General features: G+C 54.4%; 1 protein-coding gene across 10 annotated transcripts in view; it reads left to right on the top strand.

Annotated features, from left to right (window-relative positions):
- The window catches only part of Arhgef10l (Rho guanine nucleotide exchange factor 10 like), a 145820-nt gene that overhangs the window by 77356 nt on the left and 41511 nt on the right, over positions 1-26953 (top strand). For 3 of the 10 annotated variants that reach the window (XM_021628168.1, XM_021628221.2, XM_021628277.2), the window contains exons 8-21: positions 2502-2618; positions 4931-5039; positions 8148-8254; positions 8588-8665; positions 9548-9727; positions 10677-10793; positions 12599-12691; positions 13459-13632; positions 17089-17234; positions 19349-19363; positions 19606-19787; positions 22452-22567; positions 22961-23088; positions 24645-24745. In XM_021628168.1, the coding sequence (XP_021483843.1) occupies positions 2502-2618; positions 4931-5039; positions 8148-8254; positions 8588-8665; positions 9548-9727; positions 10677-10793; positions 12599-12691; positions 13459-13632; positions 17089-17234; positions 19349-19363; positions 19606-19787; positions 22452-22567; positions 22961-23088; positions 24645-24745 (1663 nt within the window). Of the gene's footprint in view, positions 1-1585; positions 1664-2501; positions 2619-4930; positions 5040-7229; positions 7411-8147; positions 8255-8587; positions 8666-9547; positions 9728-10676; positions 10794-12598; positions 12692-13458; positions 13633-17088; positions 17235-19348; positions 19364-19605; positions 19788-22451; positions 22568-22960; positions 23089-24644; positions 24746-26953 lie in introns of those variants that run through there. The other 7 variants (XM_021628451.1, XM_060379173.1, XM_060379172.1 and 4 more) reach the window with 6 other exon arrangements.

Below are 26953 nucleotides of genomic sequence, written 5' to 3' on the forward strand. Positions count from 1 at the left end.
GGTTTTAACAGGAGAGCCTTTCTTCTATCCATCTGCTAAGGCCCCCGTGTTCCCTATTGGCTGTTGGGAGGGTGTATGTGGCTTTTCCTTCCTGCCCTCTCTGCCTAGGGATGCTGCTAAGCACTGGCTGCGGGGCTTTACTCTTCTGAGCTGCTGGGCCCCTGCGCTCTGCCTGGCATTGCAACCACTGTGTGTGTCAGGGCCACAGTGCTTGCACATGCGCTGTGCCTGCCATGTGTGCTGCAGGGCTCTGCGTGGCAGGCATCTGGGGAACTATTTTATCCTATTTTAACTGGAGCCCCAGCACCAAGCTAGCTAGTGGAGTACCTCCTCTAAGATGCCCAGGCTGATGAACTCTACCAAACAGTTGATCGAAGGGTCCCTAAAGAGACCCTCTCAGAAGCCTCTGACTCAGGTGTGAGCAGCTACCTTGAGCTCTATTCCCCTAGTGATTGTTCTATTGGCCACCACGGTCAACAGATGTTTGCTGGGTGTGAGGTAGGCTGTAGTGAGATCCTCTCTGTCTGCCCAGGTCCTCTTCATAACCAGTCGTGATGACCCAGCTAGGGCAGTCTGGGAAGGGTGGGCATATCACTGAAGCTCCCACACTGGCCTCAGTGTCATTCTGATCAGCTCAGCCAGTGACCTTAGACCCTAATGACCTTAATCCCTATTCTTTGACCCTTAGAAGTAAGGATCCAGAAGGCCAAGGGACTTGATGGTTTCACTCTACAGCTGAGCAGGGCTCAGGATAGATCCCACCATGCTGGGATGAGTAGTCAGTGCTGCTGACAGTAAAAGTTTCACTTACATGAGGGAAGCTCAGAGAGGTTAGGTGACATGGCAGGGGTCACACAGCACAGCCACTGAATGGCAAGGCCAGGACTCAGCTTCATATATGGGTAAGAAGACCTTATCCGTCTGTCTGTCTGCTCCCTACTCATCCCTCCTCCATCCATTGATCCGTCCACCCATTTAACAAATTCAGAGGATGTATTAAGAGATGGGATGCTGTGAGTCTCATCTTTGAATCTTTTACTAAGCTCTGGACTGTACACGGGATGTCCAGGTAGTGTTCATAGGCATCTGAGAGGCTGGATGTCCAGAACTTCTCATGGTTACTTTACTATTGAGAAACTGTGACCTCGGAGAGGTTCAGAGCTTTCCCTGGCTCATAAGTGGGAGCCAGGACTTGTGTGTTGCCTGGAGAGTCCCTGCTTCATCTTTCTGTTGGTCTGTTTCTCCAGAAATGGATAGTGTCTCTCTCATCTGTGTGCTTCGTCAGAATCCCCCGGGGCTCGCACAGGCCATGTTTTTAAATGTCTGCTTCTTCTGTCTAGCCATTCTTCAGATAGCATGTAAACCAGCCACCCACAATCCATGCTTCCATGCTATGGCCCATCCCTTCTTTCCTCCCTCTCTCTCCTCTTCCTTTCTCCCTCCTTTCGTTCCTTCCCCTCTCCCTTCCTCTCCCTCTTTTTCCTCCCTTCCACTCACTCACCTTTTCCTCCAGGGGAACGCTGGGGTCAGCTTGGGCTAGCTTGTCTGCATTACAAATACACGTCCAATGGTTTTACTTTGCTAGCAACTGGCTGACCAGGGTGAGGGTTTTCACACTGTGGAGACACCAAGAAACAGGGCTTGTATCCCCAAGAGCCAGCTGGTAAGTATTTATTAGCTCAACACTGCCTCTGGATACCCAGCTGTCTACCCATCATCCATTTGCCCAGCTATAGCCACCCACTCAGTTGTAGCCAATTGCTCATTTATTTGCCCATCCATCCTTCCATCCATCCATCCATCTACCCATCCATCTACCCACCCACCCACCCACCCATCCATCCACCCACCCACCCACCCATCCATCCACTCACCCACCCACCCATCCATCCACTCACCCACCCACCCATCCATCCACTCACCCACCCACCCATCCATCCATCCATCCACCATCCATCCATCCATCCATCCATCCATCCATCCACCCACCCCTGTACACATCCACGGATCCATGTATCTCTGTGTTGTCCACTCATCTGTCCAGCAATCATCTAGCCACTTATCTCTTTTTCTAGGCATTTGTCCATGTATCTGTTCATTGTCCCCACCGTGTCATTCAGCCCATCCATCCCTTGCCACCCATCCATCTCACAAGCCCTTATGTTGTAAGCCTCATTGTCAGGCCGGGGGTGAGAAGACACAGTCAATGTATGAGTCCCCCTTCGCCATGAGAGGGAGGCATGGGCTCCGCACTCTGCTGCCCAGTGGCTGGGGTTCCCCGCAGCAGAGTCCCAGCTTCGGCAGCTTGGCGTGCTGGGCTGAAGGCCGTAGGTGCACATTCCAGCCGGACGCACCCCACTGCTATCCCATCCGCCTGCCCCGATTGTCCGTCTGCCGCGTGACCTGAGTCTCCTTTTCCCCTGTTGTCTGTGTTTTGTCTCCTCGCTGTCCCGCCTGCTCTTCCGCCTGCTCTCCTTCTGCCTGGCCGCTTGGGGCCCCAGCTTTCTCCAGACCTGACTAGGCTAAAGGAGAGATACGTCAGGACTAAGAGAGACATCTTGGCTTTGAGAGTTGGGGGTAGAGACATGCAGGAGCTGAAGCTCAAGTGCGATTGTAAGGTACTGTCTGTCCCTCTCTCCTGGCCCCAGGGGCCCTTCTGGTGGCCCACAGAGGAGGGTGGTGTGAGCCTGGGGAGCCTGCCCTCGATACATGTGACCTGGTTGCACCTCACATCTGCACTGCAGAAGGGTGAAGCCGTGAGCCAGCTGTTCCTTCCACTTCCTGAGTTTTGCTTAGAAGCTCCCCCCACCCCTCCACCCCACACCTGCCAGAGAGATGCCAATGAGCCCTAAGAATGTCCACTGGCATTTCAACCCTAAGAACCCCCCAAATGACCTGGGATTCTCTTTTTTTTTAAATGAAGATTCCTAGTCAAAACTTGATAGTCATACACTTACAATCTTAGTATTTGGGAAGCTGAGGTAGGAGGATTGGGAATTCAAGACCAGCTTGGGCTAAATGGTAGGACTAGGCTTTTGGGTAATGCTGTTGACAGCAGTAGATGGCCTTAATTGAGCACTGTACATCATGAGCTCTATGGCCCTGTCGACCTGGGTTCAATCCCAGCCTCACTGAATGACCCTGAGCAGACCCCTTGGCTTCTTTGGGTCTGTATTTCTCTGCCATCAGTAGCAGCAGCCCTAGGGGGTATGTGGGGACTGGATGACGAAGCTGGTAAGCTGCTTAGTAATGTTTGGCCCTGTGAGCTTAGTGATGGTGGCCACTACAATCCTGTCTGTCAGGTCCCCACGGCACCCAGGGGTGGATGTCTTTCCATCATCATTTAGTTCAAGGAAAGCAGGCAGTGGCTGGCGGTCACCCCGGCCGTCAACAGCAGAGCTGGGCTCTAGTCTGGCCATGCCAGAGTTTGACTCTGTCAATCCTACAGTTCCAGAGCCAGCAGCAGGAGGGGGAGGGGCCCCAGCAGACACCCTTGGAGGTTGTGACCCAAGAAGGGAGCAAAGAGCGGAAGCCAGGAGTCCATCGAGGCTTGCACTGTGCTGAAGGGTACACATGCCAGGCCAACTCAGGGAACCTTCTGGGGTGTTCACCTGCTGTTCTTTGCTCAGAAAAATGCCAAGTGGAAGGGCTCTGATATTCCCTCAGAGGCCACTTGAGGGGTTCTGACATTGACAGCCACCCAGGGGTCTAACAGCCATAGTCAAAGGGAGGGAAGGATACCCGTGTGCAGTTTTTAGATTTTCAGTGAGCCCAAAAATCATGACTATGAATCCAGGGAGGGGCGGGGACCGACTTCCTCTTTCCCTCATTTCCCGAAAGCCTGTTCCTAAAAAGCCACCAGTCTGAGTCGGTTCTCCAGCCTCAGCCCCTCAAGGCTTTCAGTCACCCCAGCCCAGGCTCTCAATACCACCCCCGTAGGCTCTCAGCCGTCGGTCCTCAGACCCCATAAGAAGTGTGTAGCCTTTCAGCCGAGAGCCAAAGAGCTAAAGAGGGAGACGTAACACCATTGAACCCAGGAAAACCCTCTCTCCCAGATTTGCATGCTCCTCTTCATCAGAGTCTGAGGAAGGAGGGGGTTTCCTGGAACATCCACGCCATGGCTCTGTGGCTCTTCCCATTAATAGTGAAATGAAATGAAATTGAGATTTCCAGTTCTTAGTCACACGGCACGTCGAGTGCCCATCAGTCATACGTGGGCCCCATCATGGACAGGGCAGATACGTTGTCCACCCTTGGGGAACAGTCTGGTAACTAAGAGTGTTGGGGCAGGAGCAGGGCAAGGGGCAGCAGCTTCCTCTCAGGGTCCTCGTGGCCGGGTATCTGCTTCCCACTCTGAGCATGTCCCCTCACCTCAAGGCCTGCTTGGCTGGCTTTATTGACAGCACCAGGGTGTGGCTTCTGCATCTTGTGGCCTCAGTGTTCCCTCCCTGCGGGCAGAGGCTCAGAAAGAAACCTGGCTGTTGGGATGAGGGGTGGGGCTTCTCACCTGGCTCAGCTTGGGGAGCAGGTCAGCCCTCAGTGACCTTCCCAGACTTGGCCTGTTCGGTCTCTGCTCACCTGAAAGGGTAGCTTGGGCTACTTTGTTTGGGGTTCAGAGAGATGGAATGACCTGTCCACTTGCTGAGGAGTGTCAGAGCTGGGATTTGAACCTGGCCCTTTCCCCATCCCACCACCTCCTTAAGTAGAGGAAGAGGTTGGGCCCTCTTCTGCACACAGAGGGGCCCTGGGGCATGAGCATAGCACCCTCCCTGCCACTCCTGGCCTCTGCTGCCCACCCACCAGGTTCTCACCCACCAGGTGGGGGATGGAACAGGGCTGGCCTGCTCTGATGTCTGTGCTGAGGTCCCTTGGAGGCAGAGGTCCCCATTCCCCTCGGCATCCCCAATGAGCCCCCTCTGCCTTTACGTAGATGACTCAGCTCATGAAGGCCGCCAAGAGCGGGACCAGGGATGGGCTGGAGAAGACCCGGATGGCCGTCATGCGAAAAGTCTCCTTTCTGCATAGGAAAGACGTCCTTGGTGAGCAGGGGCGGCGCTTAGCAGTGTACGGGGGGGGGGGGCATGCTGTGGGTCATGCCGCTGGCACCTGGCCTCTTCTGAGCTGAACCCCAAGTGTCTGGGCCAGTACCAGCTTGCTTCCCACACCTCTGACCGGTGTGGCTGGTTTCTTCTGTGAGCCACGGGGCCTTCCATCAGTGTGTGGCCCTGGTGGTTGCTCTCCTGCCTCCTGGTTCAGCTGGCCTTATCTAGAGTGTTCTTTGTCCACCTTCATCTTGCCAGTATGTATTGAGTACCTCTTAAACACTGTTCTCAGTGAAGCTAATAGCCTTTCTTCCAGGGGCTCCAGAGGATGTGGGGACACAATACACAGGTGGGAATGATGTTCAGACTCACATTAGTCCTGTTCCCTGGGGCAGTGGAGATGAACATGGGGTGGAGGTGAGAGGTGAGGCAGGAGAGTGGCACTCTAGGATGAAGGCTGAGCATGTGCAAAGGCTCTGAGGGGTGTGAGATGTTGGAGAGCTGATGTCAACATTTCTGAAGTGTCTATTGGGGACCTCATTTAATCTTCACAGATGACAAAACAGGTGCAGACAATTTGCGGACAAAGGGACAGGTACAGAGAGGTCATAGACCTACCTGAGGACACACAGGCATGGGGGTGGTAGAGGGGGCTGGGGCGAAAGGTCAGGGCCAGGTCAGTGTGGCCTGGTTGGATGCTTGCCCTTGACTTTAAAGACATCTGAGAGTCACCAGTGTTTTAGACAGAAGTGTCCCATGGCTGGGTTTGATCAATTGACCATTTATTCATTCAACAAGCTATGGGCTACTGTGGATAGGAGCCCACAGTCCTGGGATAGAGCTGTGAGTTGAGTGGCTAGGAATTCTGCCCTGCACTCCGGCAAAGCGAATGCTCTGGTTAGGGTGATGGGAGTGAAAGGGTAGTAAATAGGTAATATAATGTCCACTCACAAAAGGCCCTTTGGGGGATGGGGGAGGTTGCTGAGGAAGGGCTGTATGGGCTGTGCTGAGAGCCTGCAGCCCTCTGATGAGGTGGCATTTCAGCATCTGGGGTGAGTCATGCGGGTAGTTGGGGGGAGGGTTGGTTGGGGAAGTGACGCAGGTGGAAAGGGTCCTGTGGTGCCTTTTTGCTGCCCTGGTCTCAGCTGCCCGGGCCTTTCTGGCTTGCACAGGCCCCTGCAGGCACCAAGAAGGCTGGAAGCTCCTGCCAGCTCAAGGCTTTACCTGGGACCAGCTACTGGCAGGAGATGAGGGTTTTCTGCCCTCATGCTCACCTGCCCAGCCATTGTCTTGGCTCTTTTCCCTGCCCTGGCCAATCTTCCCAGATACCCCCAGTTTCCCCGAGGCCCCACTCAGCTGTCCATCTTATTATTATTATTTTTTTAAATCCACACCAGGGCATTGATGCCCTCTTTCAGATAATATTCAGACTGGGGCCCTCAAAAGTTTCCCAGCAAGACTCAGCACCTGTGATGTGTTTTATTTTTGGGGACAACAGACAAGAGGTCAGACAGGGGACAAAGATGCAGGACAGTAAGTTAATGGCCAGTGATGTCTGGACAGAATTCTGAGGGTGCCAGTCCTTGGGTGGGAGGAGGCCTCATCCGGGGAGTGCCTGCTGCTGACCTCACACATGGACTGGTGTGTGGAAGGCACATGGCTTCAAGCCAAGGAAAACCCCAGCAGAGCCTCTAGCCTCTTCGAGAGTGCATTTTTGCTGTTCTGTGCCTCAGTTTCCCCTTTCATAAAATGGGGCTAATAGCGGTTCCTGTCTTCTGGGACCATAGGGATGATGTCCACGTTACACACAAAAAGAGTCCTGCACAGCAGGCATTGTTCTTGAGGTCTGTCAGCCCTGGTGGCTTTTGGCACCAGGACAGTATCATGCTGACTTGGATCCCATCCAGTCTCTGTGGCCTCACAGCTGGGACCTCCCCCAGTTCTCACAGAAGAGACATGTACCCCAGGATGCACCGATCACCCAACATACTCAGTCCAGTGCTAGTGGGCTGGGCATAGGCTGGGTGTTCACAGTTTATTCCCCTTCTACCTTTTGGGGGCCGCTGGCTGGAATAGACAGGTCTGGTGGCTGGGGACTCTTTCTGGGACGCCCTCCCCACTCCGCCCACTAGCCCTGGGCCTAAAATGACCCTCCCCCGGAGATGTTATTAATAGCCGGGCGGCTCGGATCACAGGCCAAGAATGTTCCCCAGCAGCTCATGGGGGAAGAGGAAGCCACGGAGCCAGCGGCTGGGGTGGGTGCGCTGTAATGCCCGAGGCAATATGTGGGCCAGGCAGGAGGGTCTTCACCACCCCCATGCTCTCATCCGCTGTCCGTCCTCCTCCTCCTCCTCTGTGTCCTGCTCAGGTAAGGGCCTAACTAGGTGTCCCGCCTCTCAGGCAGCGGGGCTGGCTACCGCTTCTCTTTCTCTCTGTCTCCCACTTCCGGCTATCTGTGGCTGCATGGACTCTAGAGCTCCTGAATAACAAGGGCTCATCACCCTAAGCCCTTGTGGGGGCAGAACCTGTCAGGATAGCCCTTTTGTATCCTATCGGGCCTCCTTCTTCTCTTAGGGGCTTGGGCTTCGGTCGGACTCTTTCTGCCACAGGCTGAGCCCAGCCCTGGTAGATAGGAGCCTCTGTCACACCCAGCTGAGCTGGCTCCCTTTGGGGCATCTTTGTCTTTTGAAAAATGAAAGTGCAATGCTGATTGGGTTGATTATTTTAGGGCTGTATATTTTCTTCCCCCCAGTTTTTTGGCATCCGATGAAAACTATTTTTAGTGTCCAGTGATGGGGACTTGAGTGGATGACCCATGCCTGGCTGGAACAGGCAGAGTGGGCGGGTCTCAGCAGAAACAGTGTCCCCTGTTGTGGGGTGCTGTTTTCTCATCCTCCACCTCTCTCCCCCCACCAAAGGCTCTGGGAGAGCAGCCGTGGACCATTGGGGTTCTGAGAGCTGGAGTTGGAACTGACCCACTCAGCTCAGGGGCAGCTGTTTCCAGATATAATTTGGGTGCTGTTTGAGTGGTTCTCATCTCTGGGGCCTGAGCAGGGCTTTGGCCACCCTACCTTAGCTGCGCCATCTTCTCGTTTGTCCTTCCAGGTGACTCAGAAGAAGAAGATATAGGGCTCCTTGAGGTTGGGGTGACAGACATCAAACCTCCTGCCCCAGAGCTGGGCCCCATGCCGGATGGCTTGAGTCCTCAGCAGGTCTGTGGGGAAGGGATGGTGGCTCTCAGACTGGTGCCTTAGGCTATGCTAGTTAGAATCTGAGGGGAAGTGACTAAGGAAGGGGCAGGGGTGGGTTTTAGTAGGGAAATGGACACTGTGTGTTCCATAATGTCGGTCTGGGGAGGGTGAGGCCCATTTGGGATGATGGCTAAGATCTGCCGGCCCCATGACCTCTCTTAGTCCATCCCAGGTGGCTCTGGGTCTCTTGGGCCCTGCAGCTGTCAGCTCCCCTTCTTGCCTTTGGGACCCTTCACATGTCAGGGTTTCTGCTCCTTGGATCCCACACCCTGACTGTGCTCTTGGCCCGAGTAGGTGGTCCGGAGACATATCCTGGGCTCCATCGTGCAGAGCGAAGGCAGCTATGTGGAGTCGCTGAAGCGGATACTCCAGGTGCGACCTCAGAGGACGTGTGTGTGTGCGTGTGCGTGTGCGTGTGCGTGTGTGTGTTTGTGGTGATGTTCCTCTGGGATGAGGGCAGGAAGGACCCTGGAGGACATTTTATAAAGAACATTTAGGAATTGTGGTAGGTTTAAAGAGAAGAGGGCATAGCAGGGTTTTGCAAGGCCTCTGTTTATAGGAAGAGCTGTATTCTGAAGTGAAATTGGGAGTCTCAGAAATGAAAGCATTGAGGCATGTACTCCCGTGTGCCTGGAAGGGGCTGCATCTCCTAGCCATTCAGATAGTCCTCAAAGCAAGGGTGTAGGGGATGCCCCCTCTTCCTCACACTGGGGTGCCCAGGGGACACTAAGAGATTTTTGAGGGACATGTTTGTGGTACCCTTGTCTGGTTTGGGCCTCCAAGACCTGGACTCCTCAGAGATGTCAAAGTGAGGCCACCAGCCCAAGTGGGGTCAGTTTTGGACCCATATGGAGGTGCCCAGGCATCAGACGAGGTGTCTGGAGAGAGTCCCAGCTTTGAGAGGTCAGGGAACTGTGGTGACCTGGGACCCCATTGCTCAGCCACATAGATGGCTTGGAGTTTCCCTACCAGCCAGCCTTGGCACTGAGCTTCCTACCCAGAGTCCTCACACACAGATGGTGTAGGTTGATCCTCTTCCAGGGTGGAGGGGGCACTGTGGAGAGACAGAGACAAGGCAGGAATGTCACATTTACGTAGAACCTCCTAGAAAGGTCCACAAAGAATTCAGGATGCTACTACTTGCATCAGGAAGGCCCCATTGGCGGAGAGGGTGTCTGCCCAGTTCTGGGCCTGCCTTGTCCGGGTGGCCTTGAAGATGGATGGTCTCAACCGCCCCCTCCCCCATCCCGGCAGGATTACCGTAACCCGCTCATGGAGATGGAGCCCAAGGCGCTGAGCGCCCGAAAGTGTCAGGCGGTGTTCTTCCGCGTAAAGGAGATTCTGCACTGTCACTCCATGTTCCAGATCGCCCTGTCCTCCCGAGTGGCCGAATGGGACTCCACTGAGAAGATTGGGGACCTCTTTGTGGCCTCAGTAGGTATTCCTCCTTAGCTGGCCCAGCCTCCACTCCTCTACTCCTCTACTCCACTCCTCCACCCCCGCCACAACCTGATTGCCTCATCTGAGTCAAGGATGTCAGAGCTTCTCAGTCATTGTCTCTTGCACTAGAGGTTGGGCATGACACCTTGATGTCCCAGAGAGGTGTGTCAGGCCAAGATGATGTTGAAGCCAGGGGGTAGCAGCAGTACTGCTCAGAGACCAGCCTCATGGTGGCCAGGCAGGGTGCAGGTTCTTTTCTAAGCATGGCATGTGTGTGATCACTGAGCGCCTGCCTGGGCATGCTGGGCATTCATGGCTACAGGATGAAGCCTCAGGATCCAGGCAAGAGGCCTGGATCAGGGTCTAAGAGTCTGGTTCCACAACCTTGGGCAGATGTAAGGGTATTTCTGGGCTCAGATTCCATACCTGTGGAGTGAGGGGTATTCCCTGTGCTGGATCCTGTGCTGGATTCCTGCTTGTCAAATGGAAATCCTCCGACTTAGGAGAGAGGGCTGGTGAGAAATGATCAAGCCAGCTTTGTTTGGCAGCAAACCTCTGGGTTCTGCTGGTGGGAAGGATGGTTCTGAGAACGACAGTGGTTGGGAGAGCTCAGGTGTGACACCCACCCAGGTGGGTGTGTCCAGGGGACTGTGGTGAGAGGTTGGCTGACTTCCGCCTTCTGTAGCTTAGCTGTGGTTGCATCTCCCTGGCGAGGGCTTAGGGACATCGCATTTCCTGGGCATGGTAAGAAAATAGACGGAACTCAGGCGGCATCGCTGCCCTGGGGTGCCCTCTCTCTCCTTTGGGTTCTTGGTTGCTGTAGAAAGACTCTTTGGTTCCTGTGACCTTGACAGTCGCCCCGACTCTGCGCCCCCTTCTTCCCTGAGAAGGCTGTGCAGCTTCTTTCTCTTCCGTGTTGATGCAGTTCTCCTGTTTCCTACAGTTCTCCAAGTCCATGGTCTTGGATGTGTACAGCGACTATGTGAACAACTTCACCAACGCCATGTCCATCATCAAGAAGGCCTGTCTCACCAAGCCGGCATTCCTTGAGTTCCTTAAGGTAGCTTGGGGCCATGCAGTCCTCAGGGGTGAGCTTGGGGAGGTGCCTCAGGAGAGAAGGGCCATTGTCTCACCAACTTCTGTGTCATGGCTATGGGCTAGAGTATCTGCGAACCACCTCTCCAGGGAGATATCCCTTCCTGCCCTGGGAGGAAGGTGAGAGGGTTAAAGGGTCTGTGGTCAGTTTAGGATCCTGGAACCTCGGCAGGATGCTGGGTAAACCTGGCCCACAGACGGATCTGTGTGGTGGGCACCACAGTGTTACCTGTGTTCCCATGGGCTGTGGCTTCTTTGGTTGTGAAGTGACATGGCCATTTCCAGGTCTTGCATTTTACCCGCAAGCACAAAGTTCAAGGCTTTGGAAAGCCGCAGAACTCTTGAGTAGCTGAGGATGGCCTCCAAGATCCTCTGTGGTGGGGTGCAGTGGGCAAGGGATGTGAGTGCCCTGACTCAGGGACCTGTGTTCAAAAGAGGACCCAAGTGGATGGGATGCTGGGGCTTTGGCAGAAGAGCTCTGTGTCCCAGTGAAGAGGAAGGATGTGTATAGGACTCATTTTTAAACTCTGTTTATTTGGGGTTCCTTTAAGCCTTTCCCTTCCAATCCCTCAGCCCTAAGTAGGAGAGAGGTTAGTGGGGAGAGGGGGCAAAGACTCCTTTACTTCTCCCGGCTGTTTAGGGTCAATGGGTTCTTTTAGGGATTATTACCAATCTCCACCAATAGCAGACACAGCAAGCAGTCTCCTCCAAGCCCCTGCATTGAAATATATTTTTCCATCTGTCTCCGCCTGTCTCTGCCTGTCTCCGCTCCACACATCAGTCTCTGGTCTCTTCAAACTGCCACTCGCCACACACCACCACCTCAAGCCACACTTCTCTCTTTCTAGGCTCTCCTAGTTATATTCTCAGAGCCCTAGACCACGCCCCTCTCTGTGCTGCACGAGGCAGGCCGTTACCAGCTGGCAATGACCACGCCCTTCATGAGGCAATTATCAGCTACGGGCAAACTAAAGCCCAAACTAAAATCCTACGGTTGGGATTAAAACAAAAGCATATTTATATAACATAACTGAGTTTTAAAAGAAACCAAACTTCCATTACAGGCATGGACCAGGAAGGCTTTTTCAAGGGGGAATTACATGTGACATGGGTCTGGGGGCAGACAGAGGGCTGTTTCCAGTGCGAATGCTGACAAGAGTCAGAGGCAGGAATGTGGGAGGAATCAAGGCTGGAAGGATTCTGAGGGTGTGGGATGGCCCATAAAGAATGCTTCCTCAGGCAATGTAGTTTCATCTGGGCTCCTCTGGATCTTCAGGCCTTGTGTGAGGCAAGAGTCCATAAGGCCAGCTTTGAGCTGGGGTGGGAAACATGGAGACTGGTGGGGAAGCCATGAGGCTGTCAGCCATACGGGCCAGAACCCACATAACACACGTGGGTGGAGCAAGCAAGCAGACGCTAGGCAGGACAGGGCGACCTCATGCCCGCTCTCACCCTGGCCCAGGCCTCTGCTCTTAGTTTACACAGAGGAAATGATAATGTTGGCTCCTCAGAGATGGCAGTGAGTAAACTGTTAGGTTTTCCAGTTTTGCCTTTGGTTGGGGAGCCTTCACTGGCTGTGCCAGTCCCCTGAGGGTGTGGCTTTCAGAGGAGGCACACCCATCGTGGGAGTGTGGATGGGAGTGTGGATTGGAAATTGGACAGGATCCTGGAGCTCAGGGAGCGGTTCTTAGGAGGAGGGACTTGGTCTGGCCCCTGGTGCTGGACCTTTGCCGTTGAAGACTGACGAGTGACGCGGCCTTGTCCCCACAGCGGCGCCAGGTGTGCAGTGCAGACCGGGTCACTCTCTATGGGCTGATGGTGAAACCCGTTCAGAGATTCCCACAGTTCATCCTCCTGCTCCAGGTACCGCCTGGGGCTCCCCGAGGGTCAGGGGATGGCTGTGGGTAGGGAGGCAGGGTGGACCCCAGCTGAGGCCCACTCCCGTGGCAGCCTGTTTGTGCACAACAGCATTTAAAAAAAAGATTTATTTTATTTTAAATTATTGATGTGTGTCTGTGTGTGAGCGTGTGTATGTGGGTGCTGATACTTATGGAGGCCAGGGACCCAATAATGCTAGATTTCCGGGCAGTTTTGAGCCACCTGATATGGGTGTTGGGAAATTAAAATTGGGTTTTCTGCAAGAGCTAGAACCTCTTTTAACCACTGAGCCAATACTCTAGCTTGTGAGTGTGTGCGTGTGTGTGTGTGTGTGTGTATGTGTGTGTGTGTGTATGTGTTTGGTCATGAGGACAACTGCAGGGGTTGGTTTTGTTCCTCCATGTGGGTCCCAAGGATTGAATTAAGGCTGACAGTCTTGGTGGCAAGTGCCTTTACCTGCTGAGCCATCTTTTCAGCCCACAGTATGTTTCACACCTTGCTCAGGCAGGAGGGAACTCCTCGGCTGTCCACCGACCCCCCTTGGTCAGGTGTCTCTTAAGCACAAACACAGGACACCTGAAGGAACATCAGCCCCGTGTGAAACCCTGTGGTTCGAAGTCCTCAAACTGGGTCACCTGGCTTCTGAGAGGCGGCTGCCAGGCTGAGGGCCTGGTAGCATGTACCTGCGGTGACGTGGAGCTCTGGGCCTGGGCTGAGCACACCTTTTTCCACGCTCTCTCTAACCCTGGCAGGACATGCTGAAGAACACTCCCAGGGGCCACCCCGACAGGCTGTCGCTGCAGCTTGCCCTCACGGAGCTGGAGACCCTGGCTGAGAAGCTGAACGAGCAGAAGCGGCTGGCCGACCAGGTGGCTGAGATCCAGCAGCTGACCAAGAGCGTCAGTGATCGCAGCAGCCTCAACAAGGTAGGTGTGGCCTAGCCCTCCAGTCTGGTCCCCTGTGCAGCCATGCCTCACCTGCCGCTCCTGCGGCTTGCCAGGGTCACTCACTAGGTGGCAATGTCCTCTGAAGGTGGGGAGCCTGAGCCACTGGATAGCACATTTGTTGTGGTTCATGTTACTTTATGATAAAAGAAAATTTATTTATTAATCTAATTACCAAGACAGAAACCAGAAACCATAGGCTAGTGTTATAGTTAAGCGAATGGATTCTGAAACTTCCAGCTAAATCAGCTTCTTTCTTTCTTTAATTTATTATTTTTTAATTTTTAAAATATTTATTGATTGATTGATTGATTTTGAGACAGAGTCTCGTGTATCTCAGGCTGGCTCAAACTTACTCTGTAGCTGAGGAGGACTTTAAAATTCTGACCCTCCTGCCTCTACCTCCTCATGACAGGATTACACGCATGCACTGCCATGTCCAGTTTACGCAATGCCAAGGACTGAGCCTAGGATTTTATTCATGTTAGGCAAGTACTTTCCCCACTGGACCACACCCCCAGCCAGTGTGCTGGTGAGCATCTGTGAGTCTAGTGCCTGGGAGAAAGAGGCAGGAAGAGCCAGAGTTTCAGACCTGGGCCACACAGGGAGTTCTAGGACAGCCAGGGTTACATGCAAGACCAAAGAAAAGACAGCGTTGGCTGCAATCCCTGTTTCCCTGCAGCAGGTGGGGCTTGGTGGGAGCCGCTCACGGCCCCGCCCAGGCCTGGAGACCCTGCATCTGTCCTCTTGCTTCCTGGCTGGAGGGTGAGGTGGACAGGGGTGGTCTGCAGGTGAGGTGGCCTCCCCAGGGCCTGCTAGATGGCTGTTTGCGGAGGGGACATGGGATGAGGTCACAGGAAGTGTTCATTGCTCTGGGGAGTCCCAAAGGCAGAGCCGAGGCTAATGGTGATATTCCTGGAAGGAGGTTTCAGTGGTGTGAAGAGAATGTCCGCTGTCCTGGAGGGTGGCCTGGGAGACAGGTTCCTTCTGGCCACCATGCTTGCCAGTGTGTAGCTAAGGCTGCTGTCTTTGACTTGTTTGTTTTTCCCCGAGACAGGGTTTCTCTGTATAACCATGGCTGTCCTGGACTCACTTTGTAGACTGGGCTGGGCTCACAGAGATCTGCCTGCCTCTGCCTCCCGAGGGTCGGGATTACAGGGGTGGGACTTTTGCTTTTGACTTTAACTTCAGGTCATGGGATCAAGCTGGGCTAGGTCGCCTGCAGTCCTGAAGTCCTGGCCTCCTGTGCAGTTCCCTTCACCTGAGGGTGGTTGCCCGTTTCCGATTGGTCTTACTGTGACTCTTGTTGGCTTGAAGGCCTCTGGTTTGCTTTACCTGTCCTGAGCCCAGAATTTGGAGTGTGTGGCAAGGAAAAAGGGGAACAGTGATGTCCCTGTGGAGAGCTTCCTAGTCAGGATCCCTGGATGGCTTCCCCAGGGGTCACTGTCCGAAACTCTGGACAGTTCTGACTCCTCCATGTCCTAAGCCCACTGTTTTGGAATGTCTCTGAAGGGAAGGCGTCAGTTCCCAGAGCCCCCTGTGCTGGCCTCTGTTGGAGAGGCTTTTTTCAGAAGCAGCAGACAGTGCCTGGCAGGAGGAGAGAAGTCTTTTTGTACTGCCCTGGGAAGAGCTGTATATTCTTTCCTGGTGCATGCCTCCCTTATCCCCCTAGTCCTCCTCTCACGACCCCCCTCGTGTCCCTGACACCCAGATGTAGCAGGAGGTGGTCAGAGGCACTGGCTTGACATCAGGCTAGAGGACGAATGATCTGAGCCCCAGGTTCCCCCTCCATCGAGTAAATGGTGAGCTGCGCAGGTGTGGATGCTAACGTGGAGAGGGAATCAGCCGAACAGTGTGTGTGTCCCCCCACCCCCGGCCCACTCCCTCATCCAGGGGCCTCTTTGGACAACCTGGGTCAGTGTGAGGATGTGATCAGTGGTCATCCCCGGCCATTACCCAGGGAGAAGTGGAAATGAAACTGGGAGGGGCAGAAACAGCCCCATGAGCTGTGTCTAAACAGCCGACTCAGGAGCCTCCAGAGCGGAGCTGGTGCTGGGGCAATAGCTGGGCTTTTTTCTTTTCAATCTGCGTGAGTGCTGACGGCCTGAAGCCGGGGCTTTCCTCTTCCCAGTGTGGGTCTTGGCAATCGTGGCCGCTGCCATGGAGGGGGAGCCTTCTGCCAGAGCTATGTTTTCACGAGCAGTCTATCTTGTCTATGGACACATATTTCTCAGAGGGGTTTCGGACAGTTTGGGGGTCCCTGTGAGGTGGGGGTGGGCTAGCTCAGGTGCTTGGGGTCTGTGAGTTTTTGGTCTCCTTAGAACATGCACTGTTGACGGCAAGATCCATTTTCAACCCCTCAGAAGGCCCTCCCTGCAAGGGATGATGTGAGCTGAGGCAGTTCAGTGGGTCATGGGGAAGCCACGGACCCCTTCCAGGTCAGGTGTCCTTGGAAAACCACGTCTCGCCATGACAAAGACATTCTTGAACAGTGCCTGTGGAGTGCCCGCTGCATGCCCTAAGGCAGGGTGTCCTGTGCCCTCCCAGGGCCACACTCAGTGATGCCCTGGTCCTGTTTAATGTGCTCTTGCGGTGGCCTCAAAATTCATGTTAGCCTTTGAACTGAGGCCTGTGTTTGCCTGGCGTAGCGGCCTTGTGTGTTACTTGGCTAGGCTCAGTAGGCAACACGTTCATCGCTTGTGTGATCTGAGGGGGAGGGAGGTGCCTTGAGGGCGCCGAGGCCCCAACTGAAGCGTCCTGGTGACTGCCCAGCTGGGGAGCATAGGAGTTACCCAGAGTCCGTGTCTGTTACCCGTGAGCTTGCACCTTTGGTGACGGTGGTTACGGGGTCACAATACATGGCGGGTGATGGCAGAAGCCAGTTTACCAGAGAAGGAAGCCGGTGCATTCTGCTCTGGTTGGGCTCCCCCGGGTCTCCCTGGGGCAGAGAACCCAGGGGTTGTGCCCTGGTCTTCCCTGTGTCCTTTTTCTATTATCCGTCCCTCCCTCTCCCAGCTGCCCCCTTCTGTTTTTCTTTGAATAGAGAATCTCTAGCGCAGGCTATCCTCAAATACCCTATGTAGCTGAGGATGACCTTGAACTTTCCATCCTCCTGCCTCCACCTCGCAAGAGCTGGGATTGCAGGTGTGTGCCGTCACACTTGGTTTGTGCGGTACGGGGATTAGAACCCAGTGCTCGGGGTGTTAAAGTTGAGCACTCTGCCAGCGGAGCCACATCCCAGTGGGGGGTCTCACTGCATAGTCCAGGCTGGCCTGAGCTTCATGGTCCCACCGCCCCCCACCAATCTCCCAAGTGGGGTTACTGGATCTTCTTTTCTGAAAGGTGGGAAGAGTTCTGAACCTCTGGCCTGGCGGTCTGTGCAGCGTCCTGGTCATGACACCGGCATTGACCTTCTTCTCTGTCCCTTCCTTTCTCCAGTTGTTGACCTCTGGCCAGCGGCAGCTGCTTCTCTGTGAGACTCTGACGGAGACGGTGTACGGAGACCGTGGGCAGCTGATCAAGTCCAAGGAACGAAGGGTCTTCCTGCTCAATGACATGCTGGTCTGTGCCAACATCAACTTCAAGTAAGAGCCTGGCGCCAGGCTCTTTGTGGTCTGCTCCTCTCTACCCAGTCTGGTGCCCCTATGACCCTGATTAGGTTTCAGATGCTTCACTTTCCTCTCGCCTCCATCATGCCTTGCTTTGTCCTTGGCCCCCAGTGCTAAGATTTGGGCTAGCCAGGGGCATCCCTGACCCCAGATTTACTGTCATTCACAGCCCAGGGCTGTGCGCTACAGACTCTACTCTCAATAGCTGAGTTAACAACCTTGAAATCAAAGAGGGTTTTCCTTGCGTCTGCCCTACAGCCCTGCTGCTTTAGCTCGCATGGGGCTCTCAGAGTTGCTGGTACCCATCCAGAGACCAGAACGGTTTCTGCCCGTAGGAGCATCGTTTCCAGCCTATAGCAGGCTGTAGAAGCACCCAGAACTGGGCTGTGGGCTTAGCCCGAGATAGCAGGAACTTGCTGGTGGGGGGAAGATGGTCTCTGGCTGCTGCTGGGACCTCACACTTGGCACAGGAATTTACACAAATGTCAAGACCTTTGGCATCACTTGACTGCTTGTGATGTAACGTGCTGGGGCCACGTTGCCCCAGGGGCTGGGACCGTGCTCGCAACCCTCCCCACCTCACTCAGTGGGGAACTTGAGGGATAGTATCCCCTGTGTGGGCCCGTGGGCATTAGGGATGGAAGCCCTTCTGCGGTGCCCTCCCAGAACTCATGCTGTGACCTTTCCAGCAGGATCTGGTGTGTGTGTGGGGATCTCTGTTCTCCAAACCTGACACTTTAAGAACCCGGGGCACGGCCTGGTGTGGCAGTTTGAGTCCAGAAAGTGGAGAATGACTGTCAAGCCAGGCCAGCTCTCCCCCCTCCCCGCTTGGGAACTCACAGTGTGTGTGCTTCCACATGTGTGTGCGCGTGTGCACATGCATGCACCCAGAGTTTACATTCTGCAGCCAGCAATGTCTTGTGCACTCCTGTTCATGGCCACAGAGTAGATCTGGGAAAGCTTGTGGTTACAGATCATGGGTCCTGCCAGGCACGCCCACCCACTGTCGTCCGGTCTTTCCATCTGCCTGTTGACTATATATATGGCTTTGTGCTGCTTCCCTACTTCTGGCCTAGTGGGGGACTTGGCAAGGAAGCCCCTGCCACAGGTGGATGTGGGCGCTCTCTCACCCACTTTACTCACTCATTCATTCATCTCCAAGTCCTGCGAATCTTTCTAAAACCCCTTTTTAACAGTGGCGCGTGTGTGTGTGGCTGTGTGTGCATCCAAATGTGTGAGTTGTGTGTATGTGTGTGAGTGTGTAGGTCAGGGTACAACTTTTGAGTCATTTCTTACTATTTGGATCCTGGGGATCAAACTCAGGTCATCAGGCTTGGTGGCAAATGCCTTTATCCACTGAGCCATCTTGCCAGCCCCAGGTACTATGAATCTTAAGTCCCACTGTGTCCAGACATCCAGCAGGGCCAAGACCATGACCACTGCCCTTCTTGGCCTTATGTTGTTCAGGGTTGAGTGTGTGTGAAGAATGGGGTTCTAGTATTCAAGATTGGGGGTATCGGTTTGCTGATGTGGCTGAGTGAGTCACTAAACTCTGCTGAGCGTCGTCTGTCCTGGGATCCCGAAGCCACTGGGGAAGTTGGTGTAAGAATCAGAGAGTCTGGTGGCAGTGGTGAGGCACACTTTTAGTCCCAGAGCTTCCGGGAGTTTTAAACCCAGCCTGGTGTACAGAGTGAATTCCAGGACAGCTAGAGCTGCACTGACAAACCCTGTCTCAAAAACCCAGAGAGAGAGAGAGAGAGAGAGAGAGAGAGAGAGAGAGAGAGACAGAGAGACAGAGACAGAGAGACAGAGAGACAGAGACAGAAAGATAGATAACAGAGACAGAGAGACAGAGAGAGACGGAGAGACAGAGAGAGACAGAGAGATCAGAGAGGATGGCTTATTGAAAAGGGAGGCCTTTTTGTGGTTGCCGTCCATCTGTTCACACCTGGGGAAGGCGGCCCTTCTGCTACTCTGAAGCTGTCCTCCCTCCATGCCTGCTGCCCAGGCCAGTGGCTGGCCCCTAGAGTTCTCAGCCCCACAGGAACGCTCCATCCCAGTAACACTTATCCTTCTTGTTTTTTCCCTAGGCCCTCCCACCACAGGTAGGTAGCTCTCGTGGTTTGGGGACTCAGGCATGTGACTCTGGCTCTGGGCCTGGGCTTCCTGGGGCAATGCCTTGGTGTGGGTTTCCTGCACTGCCTGGCCTGGCTTGGTTTGGGCCTAAGGTCCCATGCTTGGGCTGTCTGGAGCCTGGTTGAGCTGAGGTGCTGGGAGCTGGAGCTATGAATGCTGCCTCCGGGCTGGGCTGCCTCTGGCTCTCCAGCGCCCTCCTTCTGTCCCACAGGGGCCAGCTCGAGATCAGCAGCCTGGTGCCTCTGGGGCCCAAGTACGTGGTCAAGTGGAACACGGCGCTGCCCCAGGTGCAGGTGGTGGAGGTGGGTCAAGATGGCGGAGCCTACGACAAGGACAATGTGCTCATCCAGCATGCAGGCGCCAAGAAGGCCACAGCTGCAGGGCAGGCCCAGAGTGAGTACTGCTGGTGTTTCCCCTCTCTTGCTGGCTGCATAGCCTGGGCCAGGGACCACGGGCTGGTGGGGCTGGGCCTAGAGATTCTTGCTGTTGGAGCTTGGTGCAGATCTGTGGCTTCCCTTGCCCATTGTGGCCTCATTGCTGTCCCACACCGTGCACACATTCTCTACCGAGTGAGTGCTGGACTCCCTCTTGCACAGCTCACACAGTGACAGAGGCCAAGGGTGACTTGGTCATTGACCGCCTCCTGTGGGACCTTGGGGGGGGCTTCTGTTTGTTCCTAGTGTTCGTCCTGGTACCCCGAGGAACTAGGGGATACTCACCTTACTCCCTCATTCCCAGGAGCGCTAGAGAACTCAGGGTCTGTCTGTCTGTCCTTTCCTGGGTCCATGCCTCCTCATTTTGACCCAATCTTGCAGACTCTGCTGGGAGACAGGAATTATAAGCCAGAGCCTCGTGCCTTGTAGCATCTCCTTGTCCTCCCTCTGCCTGCAAACTGGCCTCCACCGCTGTGCATCTGGACCACTGCAGTGGCCTCTGGATGCTTTTCTGCCCCCTCCACCTTTCCTGACATTGGCTCTTTCAGGGTTGTATGTACGTATGTAGTGTGGCATGCCACTACATCTCAGCGTTCTGATGCTCTTGGGGTAGAGACCTGTGTGCCCCTCTTGGGGACATCTGCCTGTCTCCTGCCTCCCCTCCAGACTCTGCTATGGCTCCTTGGCCTCTCTGGGGTCCTGGTTTGGGAGTGTAGTGCCTTTGGCTGCAGGCTCTTCCCCAGTCTGTCCCCTTTCTTGCTGTTTGTGTCAAGGGTACCCTTCCTCATCTTCCCCACGCTGGTCTCTCTGATAACCTGAGCTTGGGCTAGAGCTCCGTCCTGGGTTCTCTAGACCTCAGGCTGAGTTTTCTGGGGTTGGCGAATTAGCTACTGTTTCCATCACTGTGACCAAGTGTCTGGCAAAAGCCATTTAAGAAGGAAGGGTTTGTTTTGGGTTCGGTTTGGGGATCTGTTCCTCATGGTGGGGAGGGCGTGACAGTGGGTGTGTGAGGTCACAGTGCACTTATGGGCAGGAAGCAAAGAGAGGTGGCTCTTAGTGTTCAGTTCGCCTTTCCCTTTTTCTTTTCAGTCCAGAACCCCAGCCCGTGGGACAGGGCTGGCCATACTCATTCAGAGTGGGTCTTCCTGCTTCACTTCCCCTAATCTGGAAACCCTCTCAATGCTCAGAGCTGTGTCTCCTAGGCGGTGCTAGATCCTGCCAAGTTGACAGGGTTAACCTTCATGGCTGACAACTGGTTGCATGGAACCTTGGTTTCAGCCAGGGCGCAGGGTCCAGAGAAACTAAACCGCAGGCCTGGCAGAACGCAGTTCTGCACACAGCACCTTCCATGAATAAAAAGGCGCTTGGGTTTCGCTTCCCCTCTTCCACCCCTGCTCTGCCCACAGCCCCGCCTGGGCGCTTGCCTCACTGGCCCTCAAAACTTTGGAAATTTTGAGGCCTGATTGCGACAGCTGTTCTGAGGCATTACCGCCGTGCCCCCTTCCAGATCTGTGAGTGAGGTGGGAGAGTGGGGAAGCCTTTCACCCCACTTGTCCCTCCTGAGTGCCTTCGACCCCACTCCACTCCCTTCTGCCCACCCTCAGACTGTTGCTCGGGGAAGCCCCATGTCCCTGACTCTGTCCCTCTACAGCTGTGTCCCTCAAGCCTGATCCCCTTGAATGGGGGAGAGACTGTCGATCCCTGGCTGGCCTTAGATTATTTTTTAATTATATTTTTATGCAAATATGAACACACAGAAAGCTCCCTGCAATGAACACATGCAGCTTCAGCCCTCGAACCCAAACAAACCCAAACAAACACAAACTGGATAAAAGAATAACACGCTAGAACAATTCCCATTCACAGTATTAATTTATTGAGACAAATGATGTTTTGCTTTGTTGAACACAGTTCCACTCAGCCCCCAAGTCCTTGAAAGCAGAATGTGATAGTAAAGTCACAATATGTAGGGCACGTGGCATGTGCACCTGCCTTTTAGCCGCTCACAGCGAAAACCCAGAAAGAGGCCCATGCTCCTTTAGACAGCCTGAGAAATCATGGTCTAGCCTGTGCCACCCTGTTTCCAAGGTGGCATCCAAGGACTTCTCTGCGCTGCCTTGCCCATCCCTCTGTCCCCCGCCTGTCACCCTTGTGCCTTTCTCCCAAGCATTTTCTACCATCTGGTTCATTCACTCCCCTCCCCCACCATCTGCCTATCCCTCTGGGTCCCAAGTCCCATAAGAGCAGGGACCCTGCCTGCCCCGCATAGCAGGTCCCCCACACGTCACCCAACAGCACTGCTATGAGCCTCAGTACCTTTGCGCATGCTCTTCTCTGGCTTGGCCACGCCCATCACATTCTGAAAGCTCCTCAGCTCTGCAGGCATGACTGATTTCGTCTTATGGTCCTTGTGACGCTCTGCGCAGGCCGACTGTGGCATCACCCCAGGTGTTTCACCTTCCTTCTGCTGGGACCCCTCTCCCAAACCCTGGCCCTGCTTCCTTCAGCGTTCCCACTGCCTCTTCTCTGTGGACACGGCTTACTTCTCCCTGTCAGCAGATGTTTAGCTTCCCGACGGCACCTTCCCCAGCCCCAAGGCTGAGTCCGGTGTCTTCTCTACCAGACAAGGTGTACCTGGGTCCCCCGCGCCTCTTCCAGGAGCTACAGGACCTGCAGAAGGACCTGGCAGTGGTGGAGCAGATCACCCTGCTCATCAGCACCCTGCATGGCACTTACCAGGTGGGCGTGGCCCGGGGGGTGGTGAGGGGGCAGCCCCATATGGTGCCTCTGTGCTCCCTGGCCCTGAGCATGGAGCAGTGGTAAAGGCAGGAACACCCTGCTCTCTCAGAGGCCCTTGCACATGTCTGGTTTTGTGCACTAGCTGGAGGTCTTACGGCTCCTCCCTGGCCTCTGTCTGTCCCAGCTTCAGAGCATCCAGGCAGGAGGGGGTCCATCTTGGAGGAAGCAGCAGCCCGGTAGGCGCTCATCCAGGAAGTCCTGAGTACTGCCAATGAGCAGCCCCGCTGATGAAGGCTTTAGCCTATGTCTCCTGGGTGTTGTTACTGTGTTAGGTCTCATGTGGTTCTGGGGGAGCCGGGAGGCTGTGGTGACCCCTTCTCTCCCCAACACTAGAATCTGAACATGACTGTGGCCCAAGACTGGTGCCTGGCCCTGCAGAGGCTGATGCGAGTGAAGGAGGAGGAGATCCACTCAGCCAACAAGTGCCGCCTAAGGCTCCTGCTGCCGGGGAAGCCTGACAAGTGAGGCTGCTGCCAGTGAGGGGGGTGGTCAGGGATAGAGCCTGGGACCTCCTGCCTCTCAGGACTGCTGTGACAAGAGAGGGTGCACTCCCTCTGTGGACCATGCCCAGCATAGCACCTGGCACATAGTAGGTACTTAGGAATGACTGCATGCATGAATGCATAAAGGCACGTCTTGCTGACACCCTGGGTTAGCTTGGCGCTCTGTTGGCAGACTGAGCCACTACGTCATACCCTCTTTCCTCCCCTCAGCCTGTGGCATCCCAGAATCTCTTTTGAGACCCAGTCTTCCCCTCTCAGGGTCCTCTGCTCACCAGTTGACCACAGGAGCTATGGTCTCTGTGGGGAGGAGTGGTCCCTAGGCAGCTGCAGGCCCACCCAGAAGGCGGGCGGACTAACACGGAAAGGTGTCCAGCTTTCCCTCTTCTGACTCTGTAGGCTGTGGCTCAGGGTCCTTACTTTACAAATGAGGAAGTGAGGCCAGAGGTCAGGGAACAGGGGACAGGTTCAGGACCCCTGGGCTTTGATGCAGGAGGTGGGGTTCCTGCAGTGGGAGTTGGTGCAGGGAAGTGCCAGCTGCTCAGGCTTGGGCCTGTGAGGTGGGAAAGATGCAACAGGCGTAGAGGTTTGGGAAGGGATTGCAGGGTTCTGAGGTTTTGATGTGGGAGTCTGTAGCTTGAACTCCAATCCAAGTCATCCCCTTTCCTATTCCTGTCTCCTCTCTTGTGCCTTGTTCTCCCCAGAAATCTAAAGAATGAGGGAAGCACTGTTCTGCCTCCCTCCCTCCTTCTAACCCCCTTCCCTTCCTTCCACCCTCTTTCCTTCCCCATCCCTCTTTCCCTGTCTCCCTCCCCCTTCCTTCCTTTTATCTTTCTCCTCCCTCCCATCCTTCCTCCAGCTCTTCTATCCTCCCTCATTTCCTCCTCTCATTCTTCCTTTCTCCTTCCCTCCTATCCTCCTCCTTCCAACCCTCCCATCTTCTCATTCATCCTCCTGCCCTCCCACCTTCCTTCTCTCTCATCCTTGATGTTTCTCTCCATTCCAACTTCCTTTCCTCCCATCCTCCCTCCCTCCCTCCTATCCTCTCCTCTTCCTGCCCTCCCATCCTCCTGCCATCCCTTCCCTCCTATGGTAACTCCCATCTTTCCTCTTTTCCTCACTGCCTGTGTGTCCATTCTGCATCCATCTCCTGGGTGACTGCCCCGTGCCAGTTGCTGGGGATAGACAGTATGAGGTCCTTTCCTCCAGCTGACGAAGCCAGTGGAACGCTGGCAGGTAGTGGTGCCAGGACCTTAGCTGGGCATAACGCCAAGAGTGTTGGGGGTCTGGGACTGGGCTGCCAAGAGTGGCCTAGCTTCTCTGGCCAGGTGACCCCTGTCCATCACAGAGGGTGGAGGGAGGTCTCCCCTAGTGGGTGGAGCTTTGCTGGGCCACAGGGCTCCCTCCATCTCCAGGAACATGGGTTGAAAAAGAGACAAAGGCTTCTGAGGCCTTCTGGGAAGATGAGCCTCTATACGAGGCACTCATGGGGTCCTGCCTCATTTTGCGCTCCACAGGTCTGGCCGTCCCATCAGCTTCATGGTGGTCTTCATCACACCGAACCCCCTGAGCAAGATTTCCTGGGTCAACAGATTACACTTGGCAAAGATTGGACTCAGTGAGTACAGCCCAGGGACAGGCCCAGGGCGGGTGTAGGGAATGAGGTTGGGAGTGTGAGCACAGGAGGAACAGGGAGCAGGGGCGTTTCCCAGTGGGAGGGAGGTGATGCCATGCAGAAAGGCCCAGTTCTGAGCCTTGGACCACTCAGTTCTTCTCTAAGCCTTCATTTTCTTTTTTCCGAGTTACTGGGGTTTGATGCAAAGTGACTTAGCGGCTGCCAGGGCCCTGGTGAGGGAGGTGATGCCTGCCTGTGTGCTAACCAGCTGTGGGAAGCACACACTGGTGGAACCTAATCACCACTAAAGTATATCTCAGTAAAATAAAAGAAACAATAAACAGAAAGACAAACAAAGAAATAAACCATCAGGCTGGGCTGAGCCGATCCCAGCCAACATGGTAATATATCAATAATCCCAGCCCTTGGGAGGCTGAGGCAGGAGGAGCTGGCCAGTCTTACTGCAAGGCCATCTTAGCTGCAGAGCAAAGCCGAGACCAGCCTGGGTCCTATGAGACCGTAGGCTCAAAAGAACTAAAATAAATGAAAACTTCTTTTTGGGTGTTTCCTCCTATACACCCATCAGCGCTAACACAGATAGTAAATGCGTACTTATGGAATGCTTCCGGTACAGCAGATCCTTGCAAAGTCCCACAGACATCTTTGTTCATAAGCTCCCTGAGGTAGGTCTGTTGAGAGCTTTTTTTTTTTTTTTTTTTTTTTTTTTTTAAATCATTGAGGACTCAGGCCCAGAAAAGTGCATTGCCTTCTGTGAAATCACACAGCAGGAAGGGGTAGATGCAGGATTCAGACACCGGGCATTGTGCTTCCAGAGCCTAGGCCACCTCGCTGTCCCTCTGCCCCATGCCGACCACACTCACCTGGCCTGGGTTGTAATGACTTCATCTGTTTGTTTGTGGCTTGGCATCCTGGACAGTCAGAACTGTATGGCAGAAGTCTAGCTGATACTGGGAGTGTCTTTTGTTAACCTTTGCTGTGTCTGTGACCTTTTTATAGATGAGCTATTTTTTATTTTTATTTTACGCGTCGGTGTTTTTGCCTGCATGTGTGCCTGTGCATCACAGGCATGCAGTGCCCCGGGAGGCCAGAAAAGGCATCGGATCTCCTGGAACTGGAGTTACAGATGTCTGTGGGCCACGTGTGGGTGCAGGGAATTGAACCTGGGTCCTCTGGGAGAACAGCCAGTGCTCCTAACCCCTGGGCCACCTCTCCAGCCCCTCCAATGGTTTAAAAAAAAATACTGAATCGGGAGTCAGGCCTTTATCAACTGACTTACATTCATTAAAAACCCTATTCATTTGCCTCACATAGTAATGCGTGTGTGTGTGTGTGTGTGTGTGTGTGTTCACGTAGAGACCAGAGGACAGCCTCAGATGTTCCCCAGGCACCATCCACTTTACAAAATAAAACCATGCATGAACACTTGTTTGCACAGATGTCCATGTACTACTTGTATGCCTGGTACTTGCAAAGGCTGGAAGAGGATGCCGAATCCCCTGGGACTGGAGTTAGGAGTGGTTGTGAGCCATTGTGTGGGTGCTGGGAACTGAATCTGGGTCCTCTGGAATGCAGTCAGTACTCCTCACCTCTGAGCCACGTCCCCAGCTCCCCGTGTTTTTCCTGGGGCTGCCTGACTGAGCTAGGCTGGGTGGCCAGCAAGCCCCAGAGGTCTGTCTGTCACCCTGTCTTCAGTGCTGCAGCTATCAGCGGAGGCAGCCATTCCTAGCTTTGTTGTTTGTTTTGAGACAGGGTTTTCTTGGGCAGCTCTGGCTGTCCTGGAGTGTACTAATGTAGAGTAGGCTGGCCTTGAACTCACAGAGATCCTCCTGCCTCTACTTCCCTCATCCCCTGGAAATTTTTCTCATAAAGAGCCCTGACGAAACTCGGAAGGCTCTGCTCTCGAGGAATTTAAATTTGGGATGGACACGTGGACCTTAAGTGGAGTGCTGGACTGTGAAGGGGTGAAACGGGGCCAGTTCGGGATCTGAACTGAGCCCCCAAAGGGAGATTGTGTGATATTTCTGAAGGATGGGAACAGGAGTGGGGTGGCCTGTTGCATTGACCAATCATATTTTGACACAAGAGGTTGAGCAAGGAAGTAAATGTGGGTGACTGGGCCTTTCCATGGCCCTGGTTTCAGGGCCCTTGACTCAGCTTTTTGCAGTCACATCCTCTTGGACGTTGGCCTGG

The sequence above is a fragment of the Meriones unguiculatus genome, chromosome 3 (genome assembly GCF_030254825.1).
Source record: "Meriones unguiculatus strain TT.TT164.6M chromosome 3, Bangor_MerUng_6.1, whole genome shotgun sequence".
In the NCBI taxonomy this organism is placed as follows: domain Eukaryota; kingdom Metazoa; phylum Chordata; class Mammalia; order Rodentia; family Muridae; genus Meriones; species Meriones unguiculatus.